Source organism: Nycticebus coucang, chromosome X (assembly GCF_027406575.1).
Source record: "Nycticebus coucang isolate mNycCou1 chromosome X, mNycCou1.pri, whole genome shotgun sequence".
Lineage (NCBI taxonomy): Eukaryota > Metazoa > Chordata > Mammalia > Primates > Lorisidae > Nycticebus > Nycticebus coucang.
The window spans coordinates 186007106-186030907 of NC_069804.1; the positions used below are offsets into that span (position 1 = coordinate 186007106).

The 23802-nt window shown below is 40.6% G+C and overlaps 1 protein-coding gene across 3 annotated transcripts in view; it reads right to left on the reverse strand.

Moving 5' to 3' along the window:
• Window positions 1-1819: 1819 nt before the first annotated feature.
• The window catches only part of F8 (coagulation factor VIII), a 292803-nt gene continuing 270820 nt past the window's right edge, over window positions 1820-23802 (reverse strand). For all 3 annotated transcript variants that reach the window (XM_053579849.1, XM_053579850.1, XM_053579851.1), the window contains one exon: window positions 1820-3229. In XM_053579849.1, the coding sequence (XP_053435824.1) occupies window positions 3074-3229 (156 nt within the window). In that variant the 3' untranslated portion in view covers window positions 1820-3073. The remainder of the gene's footprint in view (window positions 3230-23802) is intronic.

Genomic DNA, 23802 nt, shown 5'->3' on the forward strand with positions numbered 1-23802 from the left:
GCTTAATATGTGGCAGAGTAAATGGGGGACAGCCCCAAGAAGCCATTTTTTCTTTGAACAAGAAAGAAGGCAATGGTGTTCTGAGAAACACAAATTACCAAAGAACTGTACCATTTCCTTTTTTATTCTTGTTACTTCCCTGTATTAGCCAACCACTTGCCCTCAAGTGGTTGTGTGTGTGTATGTATATATATTTTATATATTTATATATTATATATTTATGTATATATACATATACATACATAAAATTATATACAGGTTGAACATCCCTAATCTCAAAATCAGAAATCCAAAATTGTTTCTTTTTTATTCAGTTATTTTTTATTTACTGTGTAACCTTAACTGATCAAAATATATTTTCAGGTTCTTTTTATGAAGATATGGTGATCTCTCTATGTCACCTAGGCTAGACTCAAATTCCATGGCTCAAGCATTCCTCCCACCTCAGCTTCCTAAGTAGCTAGGACTGAAGTTTCATGCCACCATGCCCAACTTTCTCTTTTTCATTGTCTCTCTCTCTCTCTTTTTTTTTAGATAGTCTCACTATGTCACCCTCTGTAGAGTACTGTGCCATCATAGCTCACAACAACCTCAAACTCTTGGGCTCAAGTGATTCTCTTGCTTCAGCCTTCCAAGTAGCTGGGACTACAGGTGCCTGCCACAATGCCTGTCTAATTTTTTGTTGAACTGTCAGCGTTGTTTAACAGGCCCGGGCGGGGCTGGAACCCACCAGACCTGGTGTATGTGGCCAGCGCCCTAACCACTGAGCTATGGGCACCGAGCCTGTTTTGTTTTTTTGAACTCAACCAACTGGTAAATGTCCGGCTTTCTCAAAACTTTTTGAGGAACACCACAAGTGGGAAATTGCACACCTGACACGTTTGCTCGTTCAGTACACGCAAACTTTGTCTCGTGCACAAAATTATTAAAAACATTGTGTAAAATTACCTTCAGGCTATGGTATAAGGTACATATAAAACGTAAATGAATTTTGTGTTTGGACTTTGGTCCCATCCCCAAGATATCTCATTATGTGTGTGCAAATATTTCAAACCCAAATAAATCTAAAATCTCAAACGCGTGTGCTCCTATGTGCTTTGGATAAGGGACAGTCGAGCTGTACTATACGTAAAATTTCATTACCAACAGCATAAGAGGGTTGTACTTGTTCCACATCCATTTGTTGATCATACATATTATAAATATTTTCTCCCACTCTAAGGATGAACAGAAGATCTGAATGTAAATCTAGCTGAACTGATCAATGTTTTCCATGATGGTTAGAGGTTTTAGAGTTTTAAGAAACCTGTCCCTGACCCATGACTACTATGTCCTAGAAGTTTAAATTTTTGCTGTTCATAGAAGTTTAATTCATCTGGAATTCATTATTTTTGTATAGTGTAAGGAAGAGGTCAAATTTCACTTTTTCATATGTGTGTCTGACTAAGTAGCACTAGTTTGGAGAGAAACTTTGTCATAAATCAAGTGCAAGTATACAGAATATGCCAAAAAAAGTATACATATTTTAAGAAAGGAAAAAACTTTCCATTGAAGAGCAATTCCCTATTTCTTTCTCAGTCCTCTCTATATAACCTTTTATCCCAGATTGAGACTCCATTTCTTATTTCTTTTATTTTGCCTCTCATGAATTTTTTTATTCTGATTTTAACTTAATCTGGCTTTGTAACTCACTGATTTAGTTTTCTAAAGTGTCTATGCTGACATTCGGTGCCTCTGTTTATTTTAAAAACATCATTGTTCACATTTTTATTTCCAGTGTAAAAACACAATTCTCAAAGACATTTGTTTGTATGTGTCAATGTTTTATTTAACTCATCACTTAAGAAACCAGCAGGAGGACAAAAGAGCTCATTCCCTGAACATTGGGGAAATAGATCTGTATGTAGTCAATAGGAAAATAATGCCATGATTAGTATTAAGTTAGACATAAGATTGGTTAACCTTTTACAGGAAATAAAACCATATCACCTTTGGGGTTAACTTCTCTACTAGGCTATAAACAAAACATCTTATTGATTCCTGTAGGTCATCTTGTAGCCTTACAGACCTTTACAGGACTATGAGCCATTTGCACTCCATCAGTTATGGATTGTGACTATATTGTGACAGTTGTGGTATAGTCCACAAAGAGGTCAGATGAAGGTCAAGCAGGCTTATTAGAAAATGCCCTAGCATGTAAAATAAAGCAGCCGTTATCTTCCCTTTTTGTGTATTTGTAGTCAAGGGGTCAGGCAGACAGAAGGAGCAGCAAACCCTTCACAGCCTTGTGGGTAGTGGGACATGGTAGGGTTTCTCTTACGTAGTGGACATGGATTGTTTTCTCTATTTTCACCAGTTCAATTTTCTTTTGACTCCTGTGACTTTTTTTGATGTGTTGTTTCAGCAGGAAATTAGGTGAGGGAGACAGCTGCACGAGTACATGGCTAGAATTCCAAAGTTTGTGTCTTCTGTTCCAGATAACTATGGATTTTTTTCTCATTTTTTTCCACAGAAATATTAAATATATATCTTTTAGAAGCTTATTATCATCATCTCCTTTCTTGGATATCACAGATTTTAAGAGGACATTGTTGTTTTCCTTCAAGATATCCAGTAATTCTGTAAAGCTAATCTATATTTTGTTGGCTTTATTTCTACGTCCTTCTGAGATTAATTGAACTCTTTTATGACCGTCCACCCCTTTAAAAATATGACTAAATCTATGGGCACTTTTGTCAGAAAAAATGCACACATGCACTCATACAGAATGCCCTCCATACAGGTTTCTACTTACTTCTTTTTGCTTAGTTACATTGGAATGAAGGAGCAATTCTGGGAGCAGCTGCAGAAAAATGGGTAAGAGCTAAGTTAAATTGGCTCCAACAGCCTCAGGAAATGCAGGATTAATGACAATTAACTTGGGAGGTTTCGCAACATTTTATAATTTAAATACATAGAAAAATGATGGTATCCTGGACACTGGGGCGGGAAGTAACCTGAAGGTCTGGCACAAAAGTAGAAGGCAAGTCTGAGAGGGACGCTGGCCTCAAGTTAAGGAATAGACCGGAGACCCTCAGGAGAGTGGCTGCGCCTCACAACCCAGAACCTCCAGTCTCAGAGCAATCTGGTTCACCCAGCTCTGAGGGTGAATTCTAATGTAGCGGGTCAGTAGAGGTGGGTCTAGCGAGTTCACCACAGGCGTGAAGGAGTCTTGATTTCCCTGAAAAACCTGAAAGAGGGAAGATAACACTTATTAGTTGTTATGCAGGTAAAAGAACAGAACTGAGAGCATCCTGCTTGCCTGCTTTGGAGGCCTTTGTTCTAGCTAGGCCTTCTATCTGGCATGTTCTCATCCACTTCACAGATGTCAGCTAAATGGAGCGCTTTGATTTAGGTAACTTAACGAATAGCATCTGTGTGTTGGGCCATTTGGAAGCTGGAGTCAGGTGTGCAATTCAGTGTAGCCCACTGATGGCAGGAGTGGGTGAAGAAGAGAGGGAAGAGAGTCTAATACGCAAGGCACTTACCACTCTTGGACTTTGGAGGCAAGCCCATCTATAAACCAGGCTGTTGTTTGGAAAAGTGAGAATATGAATATTCAAAAAGTATAATTCAAGGCAACTCTGAAACCTTGTGTGGTTTTGTGGATTCCCTGGTAATCCTACAGTAGAAACGTCAACCAAATGCTGGGAATTTGCAGAGAATAACCAAGAATCTTGGAGAAATAAGAGCAGCATGAACAGATGTGGCTTATCACGATGTCTACTCCTACAAGGACAGACAGACAGAATGAAATCCTGAAGATCTCCTGAAGTAGTTTGTGTGAAAGGAGGCAAGTTGCCACCATATTGGGAAAGAAGTGGTTAAACAGCAACAAAAGGGCTCTTGCTTCCTGAGGCTCACTGGGTGACATTTCCCTGCAACAATCCTGGCATCTATAGCTCTGCAAAATGTGGTGTCAGTTTCAAGTCTGATTCCAAGTGGGAAGTGACTTCTTTTCCTGGCTAGTGCATCATGAATTAAATTTATTTTCATTACTGTAGGTACATTTTGCCCCTAGGTTCCCAGCCCTGGCTACTGATTGGAATCACCTAGGGAGCTTTTTAAAAATAATTCTGCTAGCCAGCATGGTGGCTTACGTCTGCGATCCCAGCACTCTTAGAGGCCAAGGTGGGAGGATCACTTGAGCTCAGGAGTTCAAGACAAGCCTAAGCAAAAATGAGACCCTGTCTCTACTAAAAATAGAAAAAGGAGCCAGGCGTGGTGCTTCTAGTCCCAGCTACTTGGGAGGCTGAATCAGGAGGATCCCTTGAGACAAGGATTCTGAGGTTGCTGTGAGTTATGACACCATGGTACTCTAGCCTGGAAAATACAGTGAGACTCTGTCTCAAATAAATTAAATAAATAAATAAATAAATGCTAACAATCCCATTTATAAGTGAGCAAGAGACTTGAACAGAACCTTCTCTGAGGAAGGCAATGACCAACAAACACATGAAAAAAATGCTCATCATCCCTAATCATCAGATAATTGCAAATCAAAACCACCCTGACATTTCACCTAACCCCAGTAAGATTAGCCCACATCACAAAGTCCCAAAGCTGCAGATGTTGCCATGGATGTGGAGAGAAGGGAACACTTTTACACTGTTGGGGGCATTGTGAACTAATACAACCTCTATGGAAAGAAGTATGGAGAATCCTCAAAAAGCTAAAAGTAGACCTTTCATTTGATCCTGAAATCCCATACTTGGTATTTACCCAGAAGAAAAAAAAACAACAACATTTTACTATAAGGACATCTGCACTGAAATGTTTATTGCAACTCAATTCACAATTGCCTAGATGTACAATCAACCCAACTGTCCATTATTAACCCATGAATGGATTTATAAACTGTGGTATGTGTATACCATAGAATACTATTCATCCACAACAAAAGCTGGAGACTTTACATCTTTGTATTTACCTGGATGGAGTTGAAGCACTTTCTTCTTCTTCACAAGAAAGGAAAAACAGGTATCCAATGTACTCAATACTAATGTGAAACCAATAGATAAACAACTACATGCCCACACAAGAGAAAAACAAAATTACATTTAAGGGAAGAGAGGAGGGAGGGGCATTGGTGTGCTCTCAACTAATGGGCACAATGTAAGGGTATATGACACACTTCCTGGATAAAGGGTTCAACTACAACTTGAACTTCACCTAACAAATGCAAAAATATAATTTAATCATTTCTACCCTCATGTTAACTGGAAATAAAAATAAATAAATATATGAATAGACAAGAATATTTTTTCCCCCCTTACAAAGCAGACAATAAAATCTCAATATATAAACATGGCAATGCCACACTCTCACTTAACTTCCATGTCACAATAAAACCTGAATTCCTCATTGTGGTCTCCAAGCTCTGCCTGCTAGAGCCGTGGCCAAGTGTCTGATCTCACATTTCACTACGTTCCCTCTATTTCACAGCATTGCCAATACACTGGTCTTGTATTTGTTATTTATTTATTTTTATTTTTTGACTTGATTTTTATAAAATCATAACTGTATATATTCATGGGGTACAATGTGATGATTTGATATACAATGTGGAATGCTTAAATCAAACTAATTAACATAACCATCACCTCACTTACTTATTTTGGGGGTAAGACCTTTATAATATACACTTAGTTGTTTTGAAGCGTACCCTTGCTTTGTGTACCTTAGGTGAGATCCCACCAAATACCCTCTTTCCACTTGCCCTTCACCCTCTCCTCCTCTCTCCCTTCTCTCCCCTCTTTATTTCTGGACTGTCTGTGTTTTATCATTTGTATGAATGTATAAGTGTTTATATGTTTTTTGTTTTTTTTTTTGTCTTTTGAGAAAGTGGATTTTCATTACTTTTACATTGTATAGGGCCAACTAACTTTAATGGTTAACTTTAGATAAATCTTCCTTGTATAGTACATCAACTCACCAATAATAAAAGGTTTTAAGATCAAATTGGCTATTACCCCCAAAGCACAGAGTGAAGCACTAATCTTGGTAACCAATGTTAACCAGACCTTGGCCCCAGCAGGGCATGCGCTACACCTGCGTTACTGAGGAGCAGCCCCAAGAGAAAGGCAACTGCACGGCACCCAGGTGAAAGAAGCCACTGTCGCTGTTCAGAGACAGCCAAGAGCAGAGCCCAGAGGGCAGTGGGAAGGTTACGGGAAATCGACATGATGGAAAAAGGCCAGAAAGAACTTAGGACCAAACCTACAGGAAGTCAGTTGTGTGATGGAGTGTTCAAAGTATCAAATGAGACTTACACCAATTTTCTTTTAGACAAAGGATTAAAAATAGGGAAGGGGATGGAAATAAGATGGGAAAAGGGAGTCACTTCCAGTAATGCTATACCAAATAATTCATACATGCTGAATTTTTGTAGCTGGCATTAAGAATAGGGTCTTATCATTGGAACAACATTATCAACCTATGCTACAACTAACTTTTCTTTTATAGTAATGAGAAAAGTAACAAGGGATGGCTATTTGGTCACTTGAGTCTCTCTAAGTTACCCCAGACAAAGCTCTGAGCCTATTACAGTACATACCAATACACAAAATGAGGCAGAAAAACTGCATGATATAGGGCACTGACTCTATATTATTCTCAGTCTTACCATTTCCCACAGCTCTTTAGACAAAGAATGAGCTGTCCTATTTCTATATCTCCTACCATAATAAAATCCTCATTGTTTTATCTAAATAAGCATGCACACAATACAGAACTATACATATTACTTACTCCTGCCTCTGAGAATATTCGTTACTCTTAGATGTCTTTAAGTTTCTCTGAGTTCAATGAAGAGTAAATAAAGCCAACCTCAGAAGAAATATTTTACAATATACAAAGCATTAAAACTGTATTTCTTGGGCGGCGCCTGTGGCTCAAGGAGTAGGGCGCCAGTCCCATATGCCGGAGGTGGCGGGTTCAAACCTATTCGCGGCCAAAAACCACAAAAAAACCCAAAAAACAAAAAACTGTATTTCTTTCTTTCTGTTTCTTTTTTTTTTTTTTTTTTGAGACAGAGCCTCAAGCTGTCACCCTGGGTAGAGTGCCGTGGCATCACAGCTCACAGCAACCTCCAACTCCTGGGCTCAAGCGATTCTCCTGCCTCCGCCTCCCATGTAGCTGGGACTACAGGCACCTGCCACAACGCCCAGCTATTTTTTTTGGTTGCAGCCATCATTGTTGTTTGGGGGGCCTGGGCTGGATTCAAACCCACCAGCTCAGGTGTATGTGGCTGGTGACTTAGTCTCTTGAGCCACAGGTGCCGAGCCTAAAACTGTATTTCTTATCTAATTCTTTTTATCTCTTAACCACTTTTAGAGGAACACATCAAATAAGAAAGCCAAAAAATAATGCCTTTCACAGATTTTGACAGGAAAACAGTTTAAGAGGAAACCAGTGGCGCCCAAATAGGCCACTTATGCTTATAGGGCAATACTACCACAAAATACATAACAGAAAAGGGGGAAAACAAACTCGCAGGCTGAGTACCAACTTGCTGGTGAGTGTGAGGAGGAGGATGAAGAGATTTCCCTGTGGTCCAAGCAGAGTTCCAGGATCAAGGACAGGGCACCAGCCTAGAGCCCACCAGGGCCTTAGGGAGAGAGGGAGGCTAGGCTCAGTTTAAGATATTTTTTCTTAAAAGAAAATACTTGAAAAGGTAAAGAATTTTTTGAATAATTTTTTTAAATAATAACCTTGCAGAATTAGAGTTTGTCCAGAATAGGAATACTATGCAAATCAATTCCAATTCTTACCTGTTTCTCAAAAAGAAAATGGTGTAATTGAGAAAGAACATCTTTGAAGGAAATACCAGAGGCTGAGCTATTAGCAGTTTCCAAAGGATACCCAAATGGGAACTTTAGTTTTAATCTAAATTTCAGCAAAATCTATACCCATAAATTACCCTTCCTATGCCAGAATCTTTGAGTTTCACACAAATCTGACCAAAGAGGTGGGAGGCCAAGAATGTTGCCTTTTATGGTTCTGCAGATAAATGAAAAATCAGACCCACAATAGTCTCTCCTTCCAACAGAAAACCATTTAAAAAGTAAATGTAGGGAAGCGCCCATAGCTCAGTGGGTAGGGCGCCAGCCACATAAACTGAGGGTGGTGAGTTTGAACCCAGTCCAGAACAACTAAAACAACAATGACAACTGTAACAACAACAACAACAACAACAACAACAACAACAAAACAGCCAGGCATTGTGGCATGCATCTGTAGTCCTAGCTACTAGGGAGGCTGAGGCAAGAGATTAGCTTAAGCCCAAGAGTTTGAGGTTGCTGTGAGTTGTGATGCCATGGCACTCTACCTAGGGTGACAGAGTGAGACTCTGTCTCAAAAAAAAAAAAAAGTCAATGTAAGAGGGTTTTAAGTAAAAGACAAAAAATCAACAGCAGCCTCAGCCTCAACTCATCCAGTGCACCTGCCTTCCAGACACTCTATCATGGCCATAGTCCTGAAGACACAGATCTAGCTGTACACGTACATGTTACATGCTGTACACATAATTTATTTATTTTTGTTAATTTAAATAGAAACAAAAGGTCAAATCCCAAGCTAACAAATGCCTATCAAATCCTGGGTAAGCCAGATCTGAAGGGCGTAATTAATCTCAATACGAAGTAGTACACAGAGAGTACATTGCTACTCAAAACAACAGTGTCTGTGTAGACTCTCCTACTGGCCTGCAAGGGCAGGACTGAATCACCTCCCCCAATTTGTTTCCATTAACAGTATGTTGGAGACAGTTTACCTCCTAAGCTCAGCAGTTTATAAAAAATAGAAGAAAATCAAGAAAAATATTGCTCTTATCCAACCAAAGTTAAGATATCCAGTGGATTCTCATTTAGTGGTAAAATCTAGAAAGGTAAATAAAATCAGGCAAACAGGCTGGGCACAGAGACCAGCTTGGGCAAGAGAGTGAGACTCTGTCTCTACTACCCTGTTTCCCCGAAAATAAGACAGTGTCTTATTTTAAGGTGTGCTCCCAAAAATGTGCTAGGTCTTATTTTCAGGGGACGTCTTATCCTTCCTGCAAGTAGGTCTTATTTTTGGAGGATGTCTTATTTTCGGGGAAACAGGGTAAAACTCAAAAAAGTAGCCAGGTGTGGCAGCACATACCTATGTTCCAGCTACTTAGGAGGCTGAGGCAGGAGGATCACTTGAGCCCAGGAGTTTGAGGTTGCTATGAGCTGGGCTGATACTACTGCACTCTAGCCTGGGCAACAGAATGAGACTCTCTTCCAAAAAAAGAAGAAAAAAATCTTCTTTACTCTTTCTAACATCTTCCCTAAGAATTTTTTTAAGTACCATGAAAAACTAAGTCTATGAACATTGAAATCTCAGTATTTTCTATCTACTTATAAAGTAATGGGTTTATAAATTATCCTGAAAAATTAGGTTGTAACAAATTTCTTTGAAAGCCAAAGGGCTCCAATATGGCGAGGAGGGTGATTTTATGCTTTGGGGTTTTGAGAATAAAACAAAAACATCCACAAAAGTAATGTAGCTTTGTAACAACAGGGCTGATAACCCTGGTTTTTGAACATTCTATGATTTGGGTAGGAAGCACTCTATTTTGTTCTCAAAATGCTTTTCCCCTTTGTAAAAACTCATTAATGTTTTAAAACTAACATACATTTAGCACCTCTCTTTTTTTCTACTTTTGTTATTATTATAGGACTGCAGAATTTATTTTTTTTATTTTATATATATTTTTTATTGTTAAATCATAGCTGTGTACATTAGTGCAATCAAGGGGTACAATGTGCTGGTTTCATATACAATCTGAAATATTCTCATCAAACTGTTCAACGTAGCCTTCATGGCATTTTCTTAGTTATTGTATGTAGACATTCGTATTCTGCATTTAGTAAGTTTCGCCTGTACCCATTCTAAGATGCACCGTAGGTGTGGCTTCATCCATCATCCTCCTTCCACCCTAACTTCTCCCCTCCCTTCCCCTTTCTTGGCCCTTTCCCCATATTCTTGTGCTATGGTTGGGTTATAGCCTTCATGTGAAAGCTATAATTTAGCTTCATAGTAGGGCTGGGTACATTGGATACTTTTTCTTCCATTCCTGAGATACTTTGCTAAGAAGAATATGTTCCAGCTCCATCCATGTAAACATGAAAGAGGTAAAGTCTTCATCTTTCTTTAAGGCTGCATAATATTCCATGGTATACATGCACCACGATTTGCTAGTCCATTCCTGGGTCGATGGGCACTTGTGTTTCTTCCATGACTTAGCAATTATGAATTGGGCTGCAATAAACATTCTGGTACAGATGTCTTTGTTATATTGTGATTTTTGGTCTTCTGGGTATAAACCTAGTAAAGGAATTATAGGATCGAATGGCAGGTCTATTTATTAGATCTCTAAGTATTCTCCAGACATCCTTCCAGAAGGAACATATTAGTGTGCATTCCCACCAGCAGTGTAGAAGTGTGTCCTTTTCTCCACATCCACGCCAACATTTCTGGTTTTGGGATTTTGTTATGTGGGCTACTCTTACTGGGGTTAGGTGATATCTCAAAGTAGTTTTGATCTGCATTTCTCTGATGATTAAGAATGATGAGCTTTTCTTCATGTGTTTGTAGATTTTGCGTCTGTCTTCTTTAGAGAAGTTTCTCTTCAAGTCCCTTGCCCACGCTGAGATGGGATCACGTGTTCTTTTCTTGCTAATACGTTTGAGCTCTCTGTGGATTCTGGTTATTAAACCTTTATCGGAAGAATGATGAGCTTTTCTTCATGTGTTTGTAGATTTTGCGTCTGTCTTCTTTAGAGAAGTTTCTCTTCAAGTCCCTTGCCCACGCTGAGATGGGATCACGTGTTCTTTTCTTGCTAATACGTTTGAGCTCTCTGTGGATTCTGGTTATTAAACCTTTATCGGAGGTATAACCTGCAAATATTTTCTCCCATTCTGAGGGCTGTCTGCTTGCTTTACTTACTATGTTCTTGGCTGTGCAGAAGCTTTTTAGTTTGATCAGGTCTCAGTAATGTATTTTGATACTGCTTCAATTGCCTGGGGAGTCCTCCTCATAAAATATTCACCCAGGCCGATTCCTTCAAGAGTTTTCCCTGTACTTTCTTCAAGCATTTTTATAGTTTCATGTCTTAAGTTTAAATCTTTTATCCAGTGAGAGTGTATCTTAGTTAATGGTGAAAGGTGTGGGTCCAGTTTCAGTCTTTTACAGATCACCAGCTAGTTCACTCTTCTTTCAAAAAGAAACAACTTGTCAAGTTCAAAGCCACTTCCCTCCCTTGCAGAAGGACAGAAGCTCTGAGCACCTCGCTGCTGCCTGTGGCCAACTGTGAGGTCAGGCCAGAGGCTTCCCTCGTCCACAGGCCCACCCTTTTCCTATCAGGAAGCTCAGTCAGTTAATGAACCCCTGAGCTGAAATAATGGTCAGCATGGTCACTTCCCCTCACCCTTGATGACACAGCATGCTGGTGTCTATAGGGCTCTGGCTGGGCTGTCCTCCATCTTCCCTCCCTACACCCTTCAGGGAGGCCTCATGCTCACCTGGCAGTGGTCACCTTTATCTGTGCCTGGATTTAGGTCCATCCATTCACTTGCTCCCCTGGCATCTCAATTTGGATGCCTCAGAGGCATCTCAAAATTAGCCCAAGCAAAACAAAAACAAAAGAAAAAAACAAGCTCATGACTTCTGGCCTCCCCATCCCCCTCAATCCGGGCTCTTCTTTGGAGTTCCCCATTCAGACAATGGGCCTGTCTTACAAACCCTAAGGCACTTGGTGGGCTCTCACTAAATGGGGCACAATGTAAGGTTATGTGGCACCCCTCCTGGGTGAGGGGCACAGCTACAACAGGGACCTTACCTAACAAATACAAACACTATAACCTAATGGTTTGTACCCTCATATTAACATGGGGAAAAAAAAAACAAAGGCAAGAGCAGGGAGCCTGGATATTCCCTTTGACACCCCTTACCACTCCCCAGCCACCTCATCTGTTGCTGCAGGGTCTGGTGGAATGTGGCTCACTGCTCACTTCTCTGCACATGGCTTCTAAAAGCCTTAGACCAGCAGTTCTCAACCTGTGGGTCGTGAGCCCTTTGGGGGTCTCCTGCATATCAGATATTTATATTACGATTCATAACAGTAGCAAAATTACAGTTATGAAGTAGCAACGAAAATAATTTAATGGTTGGGGGTCACCACAACATGAGGAACTATATTAAAGGGTCACGGCATTAGGAAGGTTGATAACCACTGCCTTAGACACACTAGGTGTTTCACTGCAACTCAGTGTTTCCATTCCCACCATGTCACTCAACTTCCTTCTCTGTCACCAAGTAACTGTCAAATGGTGTCAAACTTAATCCACCTCCATCACCTCTCCGTCCTTTCTCTGAACAGACTGCATTAATGAACTCTCCATTCCAGCCTTCATCTTCCCTCAAGCCACAGGTGCACCCAACAGGCACCTCCAGTTCAGCAGGACATATGATGTACCCACCATCTTTCCCTTCCCCTGCTGCACCTTTGTTAGGATCATCCCCAGTGGTGTCACCAGTTCATCAGGCAGGCATACACCTGAGCTTATTCTGGACTCACCTCCCTTAGCTCCCACAAACTATCAGTCACCAAGGACGGCTCTTTCCCTCCTGACAATCTGTCCTTTTCTATTTTTGCTATTACTGCTTTTAGCTAAGGTCTTATCATTCACTCATTCCCTCACCTACTCAGCAAGGATTTTTTTTTTTTTTGGCTGGGGCCCGGGTTTGAACCCTCCACCTCCAGTATATGGGGCGGGCACCCTACTCCTTGAGCCACAGCCGCCACCCGATTCAGCAAGTATTTATCAAATTCGTACTAATCAGGCATGTCTTAGCCCTCGTGAAGCTTACAGTTTTAATGAATCATGCCATCTTATCAGGCATCACCAACTTGAAAGAGTGTGCTGAGAGCTACAAAGGGACAACTTTGGATACCTTGTAAGCATACAGGAGAGGCACTCAATCCAACTTTGTTTAGGGAAGATTTCCCCAACAAGGCCACACCTCTGTTGAGTGGGTGAGGAGTTAGCCCAGGCAAGTCTTTTACACACAGGACCCAGCTTGTGAAAGCCAAGAGGTAAGAGTGTGGTGACACAGTGGGATGGCTGGGACAGAGGGTCCCTTCAGGAGTGGTGACTTCACTATGCTAACTTCTTTTTTATTTATTTATTTTTTTATTAAATCATAGCTGTGTACATTAGTATGGTCATGGGGCACCATACACTTGGTTCATAGACCATTTGACACATTTTCATCACACTAGTTAACATAGCTTTCCTGGCATTTTCTTAATTATTTTGCTAAGACCTTTACATTCCACATTTACTAAGATTCACATATACCCTTGTAAGATGCACCGCAGGTGTAATCCCACCAATCACCCTCCCTCCGCCCACTTCCCCCTTCCCTCCCTTCCCTCCCTTCCCTTTCCCCTTTCCCCCTATTCTTAGGTTGTAACTGGGATATAGCTTTCATGTGAAGGTCCTACATTAGTTTCATAATAAGGGTGAGTACATTGGGTACTTTGTCTTCCATTCTTGAGACACTTTACTAAGAAGAATATGTTCCAGCTCCATCCATGTAAACATGAAAGAGGTAAAGTCTCCATCTTTCTTTAAGGCTGCATAATATTCCATGGTGTACATATACCACAATTTATTAATCCATTCGTGGATCGATGGGCACTTGGGCTTTTTCCATGACTTAGCAATTATGAATAGGGCTGCAATAAATATTCTGATACAAATATCTTTGTTATGATGTGATTTTTGTTCTTCTGGTATATGCCCAGTAGAGGGATTACAGGATTGAATGGCAGATCTATTTTTAGATTTTTAAGTGTTTTCCATATCTCTTTCCAAAAGGAATGTATTAACTTGCATTCCCACCCGCACTGCAAAAGTGTTCCCTTTTCTCCACATCTGCGCCAACATCTTTGGTCTTGGGATTTTGTGATGTAACCTTGAATAGCCAAAACATTACTCAAAAATAAAAACAAAGCAGGAGGAATCACACTACCAGACCTCAGACTATACTACAAATCGATAGTGATCAAAACAGCATGGTACTGGCACAAAAACAGAGAAATAGATGTCTGGAACAGAATAGAGAACCAAGAGATGAACCCAGGTAATTACTGTTATTTAATCTTTGACAAGCCAATTAAAAACATTCAATGGGGAAAAGATTCCCTATTTAACAAATGGTGCTGGGCGGCACCTGTGGCTCAGTGAGTAGGGCGCCGGCCCCATATGCCGAGGGTGGCGGGTTCTAAACCCAGCCCCGGCCAAACTGCAACAACAAAAAAAATAGCTGGGCGTTGTGGCGGGAGCCTGTAGTCCCAGCTGCTTGGGAGGCTGAGGCAAGAGAATCGCATAAGCCCAAGAGTTAAGAGGTTGCTGTGAGCCCTGTGATGCCACGGCACTCTACCCGAGGGCAGTACAGTGAGACTCTGTCTCTACAAAAAACAAAAACAAACAAACAAAAAAAAAAACAAATGGTGCTGGGGGAACTGGCTGGCAACCTGTAGAAAACTGAAACTGGACCCACACCTTTCACCATTAACCAAGATAGACTCTCACTGGATTAACGATTTAAACCTAAGACATGAAAGTATAAAAATACTAGAAGAGAGTGCAGGGAAAACCCTTGAAGAAATTGGGTTGGGCAAGTTTTTTATGAGAAGGACCCCCCGGGCAATTGAAACTGCTTCAAAAATATACTACTGGGACTTGATCAAACTAAAAAGCTTCTGCACAGCCAAGAACACAGTAAGTAAAGCAAGCTAACAGCCCTCAGAATGGGAGAAGATATTTGCAGGTTATGTCTCCGACAAAGGTTTAATAACCAGAATCCACAGAAAACTATGCTAACTTCATGTAGACAACTGGGGAGTCCCCAAAGTGTATTAAGAGGAGAAAAGAGGTAATAAGAAATGGCTTTGGGAGGGATCACCCTGTCTGCTGTGTGGGTTTCAGAGAGGAGCTGGCAGGACCTCTGGGAGGGGCATGAGTTAGGAGAACATCCTGGCAATCCAAAAAGCCAAGCCGATGACCTCCATATTATGGCCAAAGAGGCCGGGAAATAACAGAAAGGAGGCAATTTCCAGACTGGATCAAGGGGATGGAGCAAGTAGACCAGGGGACTGGTTGACTGAGGAGGAGGGGCACTGACCCGGGACCAATGAAGTCTCTCCGGACTGAAACGCTTGCTCATTAGGGCCTGGCGCTCGAGCCTTGCTCCTGTGTCCTCTTGCACACTTTTTCGTTGACATCTAAAAACTGCTTCCCCGTAGGATTAAGTAGTTGTAAACGGGAAGGAATTAAGGGCGTGTGCTGCATCTGACTGTTAAAGCAGATGTGTGTCAAACTTTGGTCCTGCGGATTTTGCTCTTCCCATTATGAGAAAATGTCCGCATCCAGTCGTCACCGTGCAACCTACTTGCCCGCCTGGACTTGCTTTCTGTGAGGAAAAGTCCGACGCTGCCTTCACGCTGTTCGATTCACCTTTAATCAACCAGAGGAAACCATCTCACCCTTGACTTTCAGAAAGCCGTTCTGTGAGTTTCACACCCAATGAAACCCCCCACCCCGACTCTATCACTTCTTCCTAAAGCTCCATCAACTATCCAATCTTTCAGCGTTACTCCCCAGCAACGTAGAATCCAGACCCTGCAGAGGTCTCACAAGAACCAGAGAAAATAGGTGTTTGCATTAATCCTGAGTAGACAACATAAACAAAGAAACACGCAAATGTCCATTTGTGCCCGCCGAGCCGCTCTCAGGGTCCACCGCGTGCCACCGACCCAGCCCACGGCCGGCGGCCCCTCGGTGCTGCCCACGCTCCCGGGGTCGCGTCCCGGAGGCGCGCGGAGGGCGGCCCCTCCGATTTCCCAGCTGGCGTCGAGTGAGGACGCGCCCCTAACCCTCACGGAGTAAGCCCCTGGAAGTCCCTTCCACAAAAGGAAAGGCGAGGTCCCGCCCGCCCGGCCCCGGCCTCTCCCTGGGCCTCAGGGACGCGAGCCTCGACAGGCCGCCTCTAGGAAGGAGACTCCCGCCTCGTCTCAGGGGCGGCCACGGGCACCCGGCGCCTTTTGCCCGCCCCACCCCAGCAACTCTGATCTCACACAAACGAGAAAAGACCTGGGACCTTCGCCTCCGAAATTCAGTCCTGACGTCGCGATCCCGGCACGAAGATTCCACGGAGGCGTAGGAGAGACTATATATACGGGTGTCATAATAGTATTGAGTACATTGGATACTTACTCCCACCCATTCTCAACATACTTTACAAAGAAGACTATGTTCCAGCTCCCTCCAAGTAAACATCAAAGATATAAAGTCTCCATCTTTTATGGCGGCATAGTATTCCATGGTATACATATACCACAATTTGTTTACCCATATTATGTGTTGGTGGGCATTTAGGCTGCTTCCACGACCTGGAGTTTAGCAACATCATTTTGACTCAATTTGGATTGGTGGAACTTTTTTGGTCATGGAGAATTGGCTGACTTCCATTGTGCACTCTGATGCTTTGTTTTAGGGTCATACTGGTACACTCACATTTCATCACCAATGAGGACATGGCCCAAAACATCATGTTGCCTCTCCAAAAGGTCTTGGCAAACTTTGTCTCTCCCTTGCTTGTGTTTATTGCTGAGCTCCTTTGGGGCTATTTTTGTACACACCTTTCTCATGCCATAATTTTTAGTAAAGATTTTCCTGTTTCTCTATTGATGAAATATTCTGTTTCTCTCTTGGTCTGCTGTGCTTCTTATAGCTTGACAATTTTGACACAGCAGTCATTGAACTTCTGTAATGTTTTTGTTAGTTCTGCTCATTACTGGCTGCCCAAACCTCTGTTTTTCAGTGGCAGTTTCTCTCCCCTCAGAAAAATGTTTAATCCATTTGAACACTGCCATTTGCTTCGTGGGCATTATCCCCATAAACTTGGACTAACATATCCCTGATTTCACTTCCACTCTTACCATGTTTAACAAGAAATGTAACATTTGGGGCCAGGCACTGTGGCTCACACCTGTAATCCCAGCACTCTAGGAGGCCAAGGCAGGTGGATCACCTGAGCTCACAAGTTGGAGACCAGCCTGAGCCAGAGCAAGACCCCTTCTTGCTATTCTAAAATCTATTCTAAAAATAGCTAGGCCTTGTAGCAGGTGCCTGTAATCCCAGCTACTTGGGAGGCTGAGACAAGAGAATTGCTTGAGCCCAAGAGTTTGAGGTTGCTGTGAGCTATGACGCCATGGCACTCTATTGAGGGCGACGAAGTGAGACTCTCGATGTCAAAAAAAAAAAAAAAAGAGAGAGAAAAGAAAAAGAAAAGACATGTAATGTTTGTTCATTGATCTAATTCAAGCTCTAACATTCTTACAACAGCATAGAAAAGCATGGCAACAATAATGAACAACATTCAGCAAGACAGAACAACACATCGACACAAACACAGTTGTAAGACAGATATACCAAGGTTATAAACTCTTACTGAGCTGTTTGTACAGTGATGCTGACGTACGCACACTGTGGTGAGTTCTTGAACTTAATTCTCAGACCTCATACTTTTTTGCTGAATTATTTGAAAGGAAATTGTAAACATCATAGCATTTTACCCCTAAATACTTTAGATGCCAAACCTAAGAATAAGGCCACATTTTTTTTTATATAATCACAGAATACTGTTATTATGCCAGACAAATGTAATATTAACATATTATCTAATATTCAATTTTTTTCAGTCATTATAATGATATCCTATATCATTGTAGTTTTCCAATCCAGAATCTAATGAAAGATCACATATTGCATTTACTTTTCATGCCTCTTTTGGGTTTCCTTTAATCTAGAATAAGGGCAGTCCTTATTCTAATAAGGGTTACAAATGAGATAGGTTCTATAGGTTTGTACTGTCCCCAGGTTACAAATGAGATAGGTTCTGTAGGTTTGTAGAATTTGTATGTAAGTTGGAGCAGGAACATTTACTATTGCCTATAATAGCCTTCACTTGTAAGTGCGAGTTGTATGTAAGTTAGATATTTGTAACTAGGGGACTGTCTATAGACATGTAGTCTCTAGTCTCTTTTTGTCCTTCCTGATACTGACAGTTTTCTCATTATTAGATTTTGGTTAAACAAGTTTAGTAAGAATACAAAGTAGGAGGTATATCCTTCACATTGCATTACATCACAGAGTGCATGATGTCAGATTGCCCCATTTTTCATTATGCTAAATTTGATCATGTGATTAATCTGGCATCCACCTAATCTCTGTATTATAAGGTTGACCATTTCCCTTTCCTAACAAACAATCTGTGGTGTGATAGTTTAAGACTGTGTGAATATTTTGTTTTCCAACAAGCTTTCATCCAATGGGTTTAGCATTCATTAAAGATTCCTACAAGTTATTCAACAGAATACTGGTGGTTACAAATTGATTTTCCTATTTTCTCATTTCTTCCACATTTCTTAGCTGGAATTCTTCTGTGATGAAATGCTTCCCCCTCCCTTTGTTTTCATATGGTCTCCTGCATTAGTCATTTATTGTGTGTATTAGAATTCATTACCATTGTTACTCTTTTTGAGTCTCAAATTTGGCCAATAGGGATCCCTTTAAGCTACCTTCTGTGTCTTTTTCACATTATCCCATTATTCTCTGAATGCTTCCTCGCATTCTGGCAAGGAAGATGTTCCAAGGTCATCTGGCAGTTTCCGTGTTCTAGCCTTGGAATCAGCCACTTCTTTAAGAAACCCAGATTTCTTTTACTAGGAAATGATATTTAAGAGAACAAGATCTGGGTTCTAGATCCTTTCAGTGGAAGGTCCTAAGTTATTACTGACTTTCTTTTTTGGAGACAGAGTCTCACACTCTGTCACCCTGGGTAGAGTGCCCTGGCATCATAGTTCACAGCAACCTCAAACTCCTGGTCTCAAGCCATCCTCCTGCCTCAGCCTCCTGAGTAGCTGGGACTATAGGCACCCGCACCACAAGTCCTAGGTAGTTTTTCTGTTTTTAGTGGAGATGGGGTCTCACTCTTCCTCAGGCTGGTCTCAGACCCCTGATCTCAAGGGATCCTCCTGCCTCAGCATCCCAGAGTGCTGGAATTAGAGGTGGGAGCCACTGCACCTAGCCTTACTGACACTTCTCATTCAACCCTAACATTCCTTGCACTAGTTTGTGTTAGTTTTGTAGGGTTGCTGTGACACATTACCACAAACTGGTGACTTAAAAACAAATTTATGCTTTTATAGTTCTAGAGGCTTAAAGTCTGGAGCCTGGAGCAGAAGTACAACATACTGACTCAAACACAAAATCACATTTAAAGCTATTTGATGTATGTCATGTCTGCTTACATTTAATTGGTCAAAATGAATCATATGGCCACACCCAAAGTCAATGAGTTTTTTGAGAAAAGAAGGAGTACACAATCAAGAACGATAATACCATCTGCCTCATATGCCATTTTATGTTCATTTAGAAATTACTTCTATTTTCTTGTTCTAGCAATACGAGACCATTTTAGGTAGCCAGAGGCAAGAAGGCTGGGCAGCTTACTACATTTCTTGGTCCAGAAGTACCCTCTACTGTTGATAAAGTGAAGTGCAATTTGTTTAATACGTGGCACTAGAAGAGTTTGTTGTCTTGTGATTTTGTGCTCTTTTTTTTTTTTTAGGACACTTAATTTCCAACATTTGCTTTCTTCTTTCATTCATCACCTGTAGTTCTTTCATTATCATCTAAATTTCCGAAATGGAAGTAGCTTCTTTCATGATTATGAAAGTAACAATGCAAAGAAATTGAGACGGCATTACTTCTAATTCTATGGATTTTGTTTCTTTCTTTTTTTTTTTTAATTCTATGTATTTTCAATCCCTTTCCTTTCAGTACCCCAGAAGCTGTTGCAGGTCTCAGAAACTAACATTTTATCACTTAAAGAGGGGGGACTTACTCTTTCCAGAAGTGATTTTATCTGTGTTCTACTATCACTGGGTCTCACACTGACTTTCCTATTTTCTGCACAGATTCTCTTAGATTCTCTCCAGAGTGAGCTCTGGAGCTCAGCTGGCTAGCTACCCCCACCCTCCATTTTCTTTTTCTTGAGACAAAGTCTTACTTTGTTGCCCCTGGTAGAGTACCATGGCATTACAGCTCATAGAAACGTCAAACTCTTGGGCTCAAGTGATTCTCTTGCCTCAGCCTCTGGAGTAGCTGGGAGTACAGGCACCCACCACAATGCCTGGCTATTTTTAGAGGCAGGGTCTCACTCTTGCTCAGGCTGGTCTGGAAACTGTGAGCTCAGGCAATCCACCCGCCTTGGCCTCCCAGAGTGCTGGGATCACAGGCTCCAGCCACCACGCCCGGCCCCATTTTCTTCAAAATTTTATTTATTTATTTTCCTTTTATTAAGTCATATACACATAGATCATGAATACATTTATGTTTTGTGGGGTACAATGTGTTGATATTTTTATACAATTTGGAATGGTTACATCAAACTAATTAATATAGCTTTCACTTCATTTACTTAATTATTGTGTTAAGACATTTATGTTCTATACTTGGTAGAATTTGACTTGTACCCTTACAATATGCTCCATAGTTGTGGTCACACCATTTACCCTCCCTCTATTGAACATTCTCCCTGCCCTCCCATCCCCCTCTACTTCTCTCCTTCATCCTGGGCTATAGTTTTGATCTATCTTTCATAAGAAAGTGTGAGTAAATATAAATTGGTTTCATAAAAGTATTCAGTACATTGGATACTTTTTCTTCCACTCTTGAGATACTTTACAAAGAAAAATATTTTCCAGCTCTATCCATGTAAACATGAAAGAGGTAAAGTCTACATATTTTTTAAGGCTGCATAGGATTCCATGGTATACATATACTGCAATTTATTAATCCATTCATGGGTCGATGGGCATTTGGGTTTCTTCCATGACTTGGCAATTATAAATTGAGCTGCAATGAACAATCTGGTGCAAATATCTTTGTTGCAAAGTGATTTTTGGTCTTTTGGATATATACCTAGTAGAGGAATTGCAGGCTCAAATGGCAGGTCTACTTTTAGATCCCTGAGTGTTCTCCAAACTTCTTTCCGAAAGAAAGGACCTCCGGGCAATTGAAGCTATACCAAAAATATATTACTGGGATTTGATCAAACTAAAAATCTTCTGCACTGCCAAGAACACAGTAAGTAAAGCAAGTAGACAGCCCTCAAAATGGGAGAGGATATTTGCAGGTTATGTTTCTGACAAAGGTTTGATAACCCGAATCCATAGAGAACTCAAACTTATCAACAAGAAAAGAACAATTGATTCCATTTCATTGTGGTCAAGAGACCTGAACAGAAGCTTCTCTGAAGAAGACAGGTGCATGGTCTAAAGACATGAAAAAATGCTGATCATCTTTAATCATCAGACAAATGCAAATCAAAACCACTTTGAGATATCACCTAACTCCAGTAGCCCACATCACAAAATCCCTAAACTACAGATATTGGGGTGGTATGGAGAAAAGGGAACACTTCTTCAAAATTTTAAATTTTATGTGTTTGTATGTGGTTTTTGAAGACTGCGGAGAGATTAGATAGCTGCCATTGTCTGACCCCAGCCTGGAGTGCAGTGGCCCATTATTTTTCAGCCTTTTTTTCTTTCTAATTTATATGAGTAAGGCTATACATTTCTTTCTAAATATTATGGTAGCTGATTGCCACATTTTGATATGTACTTTGTTATCATTCAGTTCAAAATATTTTCTCATATGATTTTTTCTTTGACAAATGAACAAAAGTGTATTTCTTGGCTCAGCACCCATAGTTCAGTGGTTAAGGCGCTGGCCACATACACCTGGGCTAGTGGATTCAAACCTGGCCCGGCCTGCTAAACAACAATGACAACTGCAGCAAAAAAAAGTTGCCAGGTGTTGTGGTGGGCTCCTGTAGTCCCAGCTACTTGGGAGGCTGAGGCAAGAGAATCACTTAAGCCCAAGAGTTTGAAGTTGCTGTGAGCTGTGATGCTATGATTCTCTACTGAGGATGACATAGTGAGACTCTGTCTCAAAAAAAGAGTGTATTTCTTGATTTCTAACATAGGAAGATTTTATAGTTACCTCTTTCCTATTTATGTCTGTTTTAATTGTATTGTGACCAGAAAACATGATCTATATTATCAGAAATTTGAGACAACTTTATTTGTATTATAGTTTAACATGTAAAATTTTATTTTACCTTATATATTTTATTTTTTAATTAAATTACATTTAATTGAATTTAATTAATTTTCTTCTTCTTATTTTTTTTTTTACAGAGTCTCACTCTGTCACCCCAGCTAGAGTGCCATGACATCATAGTTCACAGCAACATCAAACCAGGGCTCAAGTGATCCTCCTGCCTCAGCCTCTCAAGTAGCTGGGACTACAAGTGCCTGCCACCACACCTTTCTAGTTTTTCTTTTTTGCAGTTTTTTGGCCGGGGCTGGGTTTGAACCCGCCACCTCTGGCATATGGGGCCAGCACCCTACTCCGTTGAGCCACAGGTGCCGCCCTCTAGTTTTTCTATTTTTAGTGCATGCATGGTCTCACTCTTGCTCAGGCTGGTCTCAAACTCCTGAGCTCAAGCAATCCTAGGCTTCCCAGAGTGCTGGGATTACAGGTGTGAGCCACTACATCCAGCCTAAAATGGAAAATTTTAATAAGTATTTCCTTTGTGATAACAAAGAATGTATAATTCTGCAGTTTCAAGGTGCAATTGTTTAAATATATCTTTGAGATCAAATTTGTGATTTGTATGGTTAATTGTTCTATTTCTTTTTCTTTCTTTTTTTATTAAATCATAGCTGTGTACGATAATGCAATCATGAGGTACAATGTGCAATTGTTCTATTTCTATACTTTGTTTTGTCAGTTGCTGAAAGAAATATGTTATAATTTACCCTCTAAATTTTGAATTGGTCTATTTTTCTTTTATTTGTGTCAGTTTTTGCTTCAAATATTTTGAGGCTATGTAATTCAAATTCAAAGCACATTCTCCCAGAGACTTTTTATTATTATGAGATAACATTCTTTTTTTTTCCCCCCAGGTCAAAAGTTTATAATTCATTCCTTTTTTTATATTTATTTATTTTTATTAAACCATAGCTGTGTACATTAGTATGATCGTTGGGCACCATACACTTGGTTCATAGATCGTTTGACACATTTTCATCACATTAGTTAATCTCCAATAATACCCGCTTCCCTTAAAGTCTATTTTGTTTTATATCAACAAAACTGAAATAGATATCTTTCAGATATTTGCATAACATGTTTTTCCATTTTTGCTACTTTTCTGTATCTAATGTTTTAGCTATGGGTCTGGTAAACTGTAAAGAATTTACTTTTTCTTTTTGAAAGAAAGCTCTGATAATCTTTGTCTTATAACTGGAATATTTGGTTCATTCATATTATTTATTTGGATTTAAACTTATATATATGTATATTTTTTGAGACACAGTCTCACTCTGTTGCCCAGGATAGAGTGCTGTGGCATCAGCCTAACTCACTGTGACCTCGAATTCCTGGCCTCAAATGATTCTTCTTCCTCAGCCTCCTGAGTAGCTGGGTCTATAGGACTCTGGCACAATGCTTGGGCTAATTTTTCTATTTTTAGGAGATCTGACCTTCTACAAGCCAAGGAGAGAGGCCTCACAAGAAAACCAATCCTGCCAACACC